At 32.7% G+C, this 9,665-nt stretch overlaps 1 protein-coding gene across 3 annotated transcripts in view; it reads left to right on the top strand.

Moving 5' to 3' along the window:
• The window catches only part of LOC102617834 (DNA topoisomerase 3-beta), a 32,012-nt gene extending 23,631 nt beyond the window's left edge, over positions 1 to 8,381 (top strand). The window contains exons 15-17 of one of the 3 annotated variants that reach the window (XR_008052003.1): positions 843 to 4,015; positions 4,637 to 4,713; positions 4,804 to 8,381. Coding sequence is in view for 1 of the 3 variants with exons in the window: in XM_006492921.4 (XP_006492984.2) it covers positions 843 to 1,490 (648 nt within the window). In the remaining 2 variants the exon portion in view is untranslated. Of the gene's footprint in view, positions 1 to 842; positions 4,257 to 4,636; positions 4,714 to 4,803 lie in introns of those variants that run through there. The other 2 variants (XR_008052002.1, XM_006492921.4) reach the window with 2 other exon arrangements.
• Positions 8,382 to 9,665: the final 1,284 nt, after the last annotated feature.

A 9,665-nucleotide genomic window follows, 5' to 3' on the forward strand; every position in this document is an offset into this window, starting at 1 on the left:
TTCTCTTTTTTTTTTTTTAACTTTGGTGGGGGTGGGGCTGGGTTGGGGGGGAATGGAATCTGAAATTTCCTTCCTGAAGTAACAACCTAGGTTCTGCTTTCTTTCATTTTCCTATGTTATCTCATCCTTTTTTTTAATGTTTAATTATTGCTTCTGCTCCCAAAGATCTGTGTTTTAAATTAGGGACTATAGCTGCTGAATCATATAATCTGTGCACTCAAAAAAGCTTCTGGGATAATATCTCAAGAAGATAGTGCCAAAAGTTTGAACCCCTAACCCGCAACCACTCAACCCAAACCATTGGGCTCTCATTTTGTTATATAAATAATAAACCAGCCTTTAAGAAATGCATCAATCCCTGCTAAATCTTGTGGATAAGATGCAATTGCAACAAAATATATTTACTTAATGGAAGGGGCTATTTCAACTTAAGTTTTTGACTTCAAATTTTGACACAAATTTTGAGCTATTGATCCCATGCAATTCAATGGTAGATATTGAAAGTGATAGTGGCATTTAGTGATGCCAATTCATCCACCATTGGATTGTATGAGATCAATAACCTAAATCTTCTATTAAAATTTTAAGTTAAAAATTTAAGTTGAAATAACCTAACCCTTAATACATGTTATGGACAGATTCTAATCTTCCAGAATGCTTCTTGATTTTTTATCCATTAGCTCATAGCATGAATCTACATCTGTGTTCTCTTTTAATTAAGACTTTTTATGGAAAACATAATTGCTAATTGTTCCACAGAGAGATTTATATGTAGAAATCGTATGTGATTAATTCTCCGTTGAGATTATTCCAAGAGCTAATTATCTTCTTTTCTCCTACAGCTGTACAAGGAACTTACATGCCCTTTGGACAACTTCGAGCTTTTGATTTTCTCCATGGCTGGTCCAGAAGGCAAGTCATTCCCCCTCTGCCCATTTTGCTATAATAATCCACCATTTGAAGGTATAGATACACTCTATGGTACTACCACTACTGGTAGTTTTGGCAAACTTGGAAAAGGAGCTGGCATGCCATGCTTCCTCTGCCCACACCCAGCATGCCGGCATTCTATGATGGCCCAAGGTGTCTGCGCCTGCCCGGAATGCAATGGGACACTAGTTTTAGACCCAGTAAGCGCTCCAAAGTGGAGACTTTATTGCAATATGTGCAACTGCCTTGTTTCCCTCCCTCAAGGTGCTCACCGCATTGCAACAACTCAGGAACAATGTCCTGAATGCGGTTCTAAAATTATAGAAATCGACTTCAATAAGAAAACGACACCTTTGGATGATGGAGCTACCTTGCATACTGGTTGTATTCTTTGTGATGAATTGCTTCATTCTCTCATTGAAGTGAAGCATGGCAAGTCATTTTTCAAACGGCTGGGTGGCAGAGGGAGGGGGAGAGGAGCAGGGAGAGGTGCATTTAAAGGAAGGGGACGGGGCACTGGAAAAGGGGTCGATCGGAAAATGAGTTTTCGAGATTTCTGAAAGATAGTAGACGACGGTCGGTAAATGTTCTTTTGCATTTAAATTTCCTAATGTTCAGTTCTCATGAGTAATGCTAAAGAGAGAGAAAGATGAGAGGATTTTGCTTTCTTTCTCTACCCAGTGCACTCTCTCTCTTCTTTTTCAACACACTTTCTCTCATCTTTTTCTCTCTTTAGCATTTTTTTTATCTCATTGTTTTCAGTGTGCAGTGGATGTTTTAGAGAATTTTAGAGGAAAAATAAAATTTTGCATTTCTAATTATCTGCTCCTTTTGGCCTATCATATTATGCCGAAGACTACAGGTATTTTTTTCTTTCCTTGAGGTCTAGGATCAGATTAGATGGACCAATATGAACCATTCAATCCTCCCTTAGAACTCAACCCCAATAATTTTTATTTTATTATTATTATATTTTTATAGGGGGGGCCATTTGAAGCCCACTAAATTACTTACTAAACCCACTGTTGGGAAAAAAAAAAATTAGTTATTGAAATGCCCTAATGAAAATTGTAATTCTGGACACTAAAATGTACAGAATAATAAATCTGAATTTTTTTATTAACTTTTAAGAGTTCAAAAATTGTGTCTGAAAAAGTTAATCAAAAGTTGTTGTCTGGATATAAAATAACAAACAAAATATAAATGTACCGTTTATAATAACTAAATATTTTGATTATTAATTTTTTTTTAAGGGGTTCAAAATTTTTTCTACAAAATTTCTATACAATATTTATGTGTACGCGTAGAAATAATGGCACTAACGTTAAAAAAATGCAACATGAGCCTAAGTAAAATAAAATGGAAATTCATGGCAAATACCACTTAAAGATTTCTCAAGCATTGTTGATGTGATTGAAAGATTTAAGATTAAAGTGGAAAATAGTACTCAAAATTGATTTACGTACTTAAAAACATCAATTGAGAGGAATAAATTGAGAAATCTTAATACAATCACACGCAAACCCTAATATCATTATAATTAAAAAATAAATTACATTGGGCACTAATATTTCATACAGATGTTTTATTTCATACATTCGTTAATTTAATTTCATGTTTTAAATTTTTATTCAAAATAAATAATTGAAGGTATTATTTTTATTACGAGTAAACTATTTGAACAACATTTTAGTTTTCGGTTTAATAAATGTAAACATTATATATTGGGTACTCCGGTGGGTTTGTAGAGTAAAACTTTCAAAATTTAAAGGTGAGTTTATTTAATTAATGAATTTAATTACTAGTTCGGTGGGTTTAAATAATCTCATCCTATTAATTTTAATGGCAAAAATTAAGAGATTACTAGATTTATCCTTTGTGCACAAAAAGAGAGAAGTTGAATATTTTTATTTGACAAAATATGAAAAAAAAAAGATAGAAAGTTATCACTTGTATACTTTTCTAATAATTTTTATCAAACATACTATAATACTTTCAATGTGTATTAGTCGTCCATCCTATGTTGTTAAAACGCATTTGCCATCAACTAAACTGCTAGCTGTTGTATTGAATGTATTGACATCAGAGGAGTCATTTGATCTTTTAATATAGAAAAAGCGTTGATTATTAAATTTTAATCCTTCATTAAAATTACGAGCTCCATAATTTCTTCTCCATTTTGCTCTAAGGTGGTATTTGGTTGGGAGGAGAGAATTGAGAAGAGAAAAGCAATTTAAATAATATTTTTATTTCCATTATTTGGTTGGATAAAATATATAAGAATTTAATTTTCGTTGGAATTTAATATCGATCATAATATAAAATTTGAATTACACACTGAGGGGTGAAAATTTTAAATTCCTCTTATGTTGGAAATCAAAATTTTCAAAATTACCCTTCAAATTTTTAACTTGTTTTATGTCATTAGTAATTATTATTTATAAATTTATTTTATCAATTTAATATTATAAATAATTTTATATTAATTAAATTTAATGAATGATTTAAGAAATTTAATAAAATAAATAAACTTATTTATTTATTTAGTATGAAAATATAGAAATATAAATTAACCGTCATCGGAACTCCACTGGATAGTCGTCGGACCACCGCGGGACTGTCGCTGAAATTCTACTGGACAGTCGCTGAACTGCCGTTCTAATAAATCATAAATTGTTTTAGAACTTTTTTACATTAAAAAATTTGGTATTAATATTAAATTATATTTCATTACTAATATGGGTCCAGCTACGGTGTCCCCTTCTTTTGTCATTATCTAGGCTAGCCGTTAGATTATAATGACTTTAATCCAACGGTTGGGATTTTGAAACTGTACAATGATGTGAAGTGGGCAACTGTCCAAACCCGTTTCGGCTACCAAATTAGTTTTAGGGTTCTACATACCCTTGCTTGTATTTCAACAGACATTGGCGAAATTTTTGAAGCAGGAATATTTTCTTAATTCTATATAACTGTAATTGGAGCAATGATGTCGTGTCGAATTTTTGAAGTGGATTGCAGTGACTGGTAGTTTGTTATGGCAGTATTGAATGAAACAGAAAGGATTGCGTATACCAAATTTAAGGTAAGTGTAATTTTAATATGAGATTTGTGATGTGAATCATTTGTTGTTCATAATATGGTTGGTGGGAAGCTAGATCTCATACGGATAATGGCAAAATTGGGCTGCACAAATTTTTTAAAATAAATTTATGGATATTTTCTCAACAATGTAATAATGTAAAGGATTTTTTTGTCATAATATTCATCTTAGTAATTCCATGTATTAAAATGATATTCGAATCCGTAACAATTAGTTCCAGTTAGCTTGGGTGTTATTAAGTTTTACAATGAACATTTTTAAAATTAGGAACAGGAAAATGATACATGCTTACCCTTCGTTCTAGATCTCCTTTGTTTATTTTTTTCCCCAATTTTTTTGTTTGTTTTGTGCTGGACTAGGAATGTAAACTTTATGTTGCTGTGAACTTTAGTTTCATTATAATAAATAAATGTATCACTGAATTTCATAAATTAAGTTGGTGGGAAGTAATAAGCATAAATCGTGTGAGATTGATGGCGGTGTTGAAGAGGTTGGTGACGATCAAAATATTGAAAGAAGAAGAAAAAGGCAATGCCATAATGGGTTCATAAGATATTTGTAAGCTTAGTTCATTAAAAATTATAGAGATGTATAATTTTGCAGTCATATGATGATATTGCAGCAGTGAAGCCGTGCATGAGGTTAAGGCAAGCGATGGAATGACTTGCATTACAGAAGAGGTATGTAAAGTTGCACTATAAAGATAAAATAAATTTGTATTTTCAATTAGTGGAGATGTAGTTAGTTTATTTGCCATGATTGTGTACTAGATGGAAATTGGATCCACGTTTAAGGATTTACCACCAGAGAGAAAATGTTAATACAAATTGAATGCCAGCAAATAGTGAAGTCAGAAGTGGCAAAGGCAAAGTTCTTGACTAGATTCGCCCCAGATAGATTAGCGGTAGCAATTTCGCAGCTGACAGATGAACAAAGAGTGGCTGCTTGTCAAATGGGTTTTGGTAGTTTGCTACAACTGTGGCGGGCTAAAGAGGAAACTTTGTGGCAGTTTAATTGAGATGATTGATACTGTGAGGTACATTTTAGATACGAATGGTATTAGGTTTCGAACATGATCATCGAAGAAACTCAACCAACCAGGAAATTTAGACATAATCTATGCTCTGTAAATTCAGATATTCTCTAATATGAAATTATTTTTATGTGTTTTGTTATTCCTAGCTTTTACAGACTTGGTAATGTTGTTATGGAAATATGACAACTATTATGTCCGTGCAATTTTTATTGTATATTTTGTTATGTCATGATATTGAAGCTTAGTTTTCTGACTCCAAATACTAAGAACTGCAGTTTTAGCATCTTTTGAATATTACAAATGTGCTTGTAGTATTTCGACAGATTAAAACCTGCTATTTAAGTTCTTCACGCCTCCACCCCCGGGGCTCCTTCTTCTTTCATTTATATTTGCTACACCATTTAGTTCACACTCTGTAAAGCTAGATGAAAGCTTGTTCATTTATGTTCCATTGCAATTCAAAAGCACAGTTTATGTCAACTGTCAAATTGACTACTTGCACGTATTGATTTCAATCGAAGCAAGGTTATTGGTCCATCAAGAAATTGAATCCATTTGGCCATGCCTAGGGATGGCAATTGTACCCGCAAACCCGCCCAAACCCATCCGCTAAAATCCGGCCGTTGCGGGTAATTTTACCCGTTGCGGGCGGGTTTAGTATTATAAATTAAACCCCGCACATGGATGCGGGTGGATTTGATATTAACCTTATATCCGGTGGATACCCGCATGGATATCCACCAAACTTGCAATATTTTTTCCAAATATTTTTAATTTAATTTAAATCTAAAAATGTATAAAGAAAATAATATCATTAATCAAATTACTAAATAGCCAAAGGCTCAAAGTTGTGTATATGTATATGTAGCCCATCTCCTATTCTAAAGTCATAAACTAAAGAAAACTAAAGGTATTTCCCTTCGAATTAGTATTTGAAAATATTAATCTTAATTATTATTATAGGTATTGTGTTGGATGAGTGCTTATGGTGGTGAATGAAATGAATATCTTCTCTTAGAACTTGTTTTAAATGATAATATGAAATGTAATTATTATTTTTAGATACTAGTTTGTGCTTTTTAAATAGATTTGTGTAATTTATACTTAAATTTGAGAATTTGTGTTGAATTGATGTAGAAATTTTAATTTTTCATTTACATTGTTTAAATATAAAATTGAGTATGTTATATGGAATTTGAGGTTATTATTATAAATATATATATATTAAACATTTGTGATTTCAAATACGGAAACCCGCAAAAAATCCACCAGATACCATTGCGGGTTTGGTAATTGTTAAAACCCGCTGCAGGTGGGTTTTTTTGAAAAAATTAAAACCCGCTGCGGGTTGCGGGTGGGTTTAGTAATTTAAATTTTGTGCGGATTTGGGTTTGGTAATGGCAAACCCGCTGCGGGCGGTGCCCATTGCCATCCCTAGCCATGCCATCATTATTCAACCACATAATTTCAAATATATAAATTAATTCAACCCACTTCTATGATCAAGGAGTAAAACAAATCATGAAAGATTTTTCAGCTACCATAAATTCGAACAGATGTAGTTTGTATCCTTTCAGGCTTAGATAGATTTTCCTTCCATTAACCTTACAGTGTTAATAATCTTATTACTTCTTATTTACAGCTACAACAGTATTAGTATATCGAAATTTTTGGCTTTTGCAACATAAACTTGTATGTAATGTACATTTTATTGTTCCTTTCAAATTAATTGCTGCCAAAATAGTTGTTTCAACTAATATGTTTATTGTTATAATGGATAAACATTTTCTTGTTCCTTAAAATAAATTTATTGCAACTCAAACAGTTCCGGTGTCATGACCTACATCCCCTGTTTGTCTCTTGGGCTACGTGCCCACTCAACAGCTGCACTATCTTGTTCTTTTTCATCAAATGACAATCTCTATAAAGACAAAAATAGGGGGTACGGTGCAACTAGGGCACCGTAGACGCAGCCTACTAATATAGATAATTTCATATATTAAGCAAATGATAAATTTGTTAAGGGAAATTATCATTCATATACCTTATATTTGCTCTGTTATCAAAAATACTACAACACTTTGAGGGTGTATCAATCGTCCACCCTTAGTTAACAAAATGTATCAGCCGACCACCAAACCGTTAGTTGTCGTTTGAAAATTAACGGAGTTACAGTGAATTGACAATTTTACCCTTGAAAATTATCACTTGTATACTCTTAAATTCTCTTTTTATCACTTATATATCTTTAAATTATCACTTGTATCATATGAAAAGACCAAATTACCCTTCTGACGTCATCATACGTAAACGGCAACTAACAGTTTGGTGGTCAGCTGATACATTTTGTCAACTTAGGATGGTCGATTGATACACCCTCAAAGTATTATAGTATTTTTGATAATAGAGTAAACTAAGAGTATACAAATGATAATTTTTTATTTGTTAAAAAAAAATTGTAATTCCTAATCAAATTTTATATCAAACCTCCACTCTTTTTTCTTTCTTTTCCTTCACTCCACTGTTTTCCTCCCCGCCCCTTTCCGCCCCTTTCTTCATACCAAAGACGGCGTAAATCTTGATTCTCCCACAATTCAAATATCCAATAATTTGCTTTCGTATTACAATGAAATGTGAAGAAGGCAAAAGCATAAAAGCACTTGTATTACGGAGTCTCAAAAATGGATTCTTGCTTCATATCAAGTGGGTTTCAGCTTATGGGTTGCTGGATATTTTGGGTGTTGCTGGTTATATCTTGGCTTTGAAAAAAGATGCCAAAATTGGAGACTTGGGGGGTTTTTCATGGCTATCTCAGAAAAAGAATCGTTCGGAGAAGTGCTGCTTAGTACCTGGATTGCAAAATCTTCTCAACATGTGTTTTTTTATTGCACAATCTTAGTAATAATAATTGAGGCAGATTGAGGGGATAAAACTTGCAGATTTGAGGATTGTTTGTGCGACAGTTCATAGTGGTGGTTAAGGATGGCAGTTGGTCGGGTTTTGTTGGACAGTGGCTCGGGATCATAACGATAGTGACGATCAACGGTGGTGAAGTCTGTAGGCAGTGGAAATTAGGGTGGTGGCACGCGGGTTTGGGTTGCTCTAACAACGGCAGTGCGGCTGGTTCACGCAGAGGCTAGATGGGTTTTGGTCAGTGGAGGCCGGCGAGTTTAGTGGTGGTGTTGGCTGGCTGAACGGTGGTGGTCGGTGGCTCTAGTGGCTTGTTTCGTTTTTGGGACAAATCTGTCTTTTAACCTTAATTTGAGTTGAAGGCAAAATTATCAATTTGTTACGATTACGTTAACATTCAAACTTTTAATGGACTGCAGGCACATTTTATTAATTCAAGATCTTAGGATGGACAATTAATATAGTGTTATAATATGTTTGCTAAAAGTATATCGTAAGGGTATATGAGAAATAATTTTTTAAAAAAAATAAATTTATGTTTCTTTTAATATTTTGGTAGGTCAATTGTTACATAAAAATTATAATGTTAAAATATTTAATAAATAGTAGTTGTTATAATTCCGAAGCGAAATTAATTTTACCACATATTTGTATGATTAAAAAAATTTATAATATCCTAATTATTTTTGACAAGTCATTACTAGAAAAAAATTGGTAATAAATGATAGAAAATATTGTTATAAAAGAGGATAGATAACAGACAATTTATTTGTCACTATGTCATGATCTCATGACAAAATTTTTTTCCCCAAAAATTAATTTTTTTTAGTCATAAATATGTCACACTATTTTAGTGAATGTATAACATTTGCAATTTTTTTGGGAGAAAATTAATAATATTTCAATTAATGTTATTGAATTAATATTAACATTATTACTATTGTTTTACTATTATAATTATTTGAGTTATATTATTATTTTGTTATTGATTTATTTTATAAATTTTAAAATTCTGCAAATTTATTTTCAAGTATTAAATTTTCAAATCTAAAATTAATATTTCATATTAAATGGGATTTTCTCAGGGCAGTCATGTTCACGATGGGCTTCTCACCACAGTGGGTACAGCTTATTTTCACTTGTTCTCATCCTCTTCCTTTTCTCTCCTGATCAATGGTGAAGCTTCAAGCAATATAATTCCTCAACGAGGCCTACGACAAGGTTGCCCTTCGACAAGGTTGCCCTTTGTCTCCCTATCTTTTCATTTTATGCACAAAGGCCCTCTCATCCATGCTCCAATATGCTGAAGCCATCAACTTAATTCATGGTCTCCAATTTGGTCGATCGAGTTTGTCAATTTCGCATCTATCTTTCGCAGATGACAGCCTAATTTTTTCCCGTGCAGATGCAGCAGAGTGTGCTCATTTAAAGAGCATTCTAGACAAATATTCAGCGGCATCTAGGCAGGTGATTAATTATGACAAATCTTCCATTTTAATTAGTCCAAATGCTTCCCCAGCCAATGTTAGATTGTTACAAAGCACTTTTAATTTGTCTATTGTATCTTGCCATGACATATACCTTGGTCTCCCTTCAATGATTGGCCGAAAAAAGTCTCAACCTTTTTCCATGTTGAAGGAGAGGATAAGAAACAAAATTTTAGGTTGGACATCTAAGTTATTTTCT

This window comes from Citrus sinensis, chromosome 9 (genome assembly GCF_022201045.2).
Source record: "Citrus sinensis cultivar Valencia sweet orange chromosome 9, DVS_A1.0, whole genome shotgun sequence".
Taxonomy (NCBI): domain Eukaryota; kingdom Viridiplantae; phylum Streptophyta; class Magnoliopsida; order Sapindales; family Rutaceae; genus Citrus; species Citrus sinensis.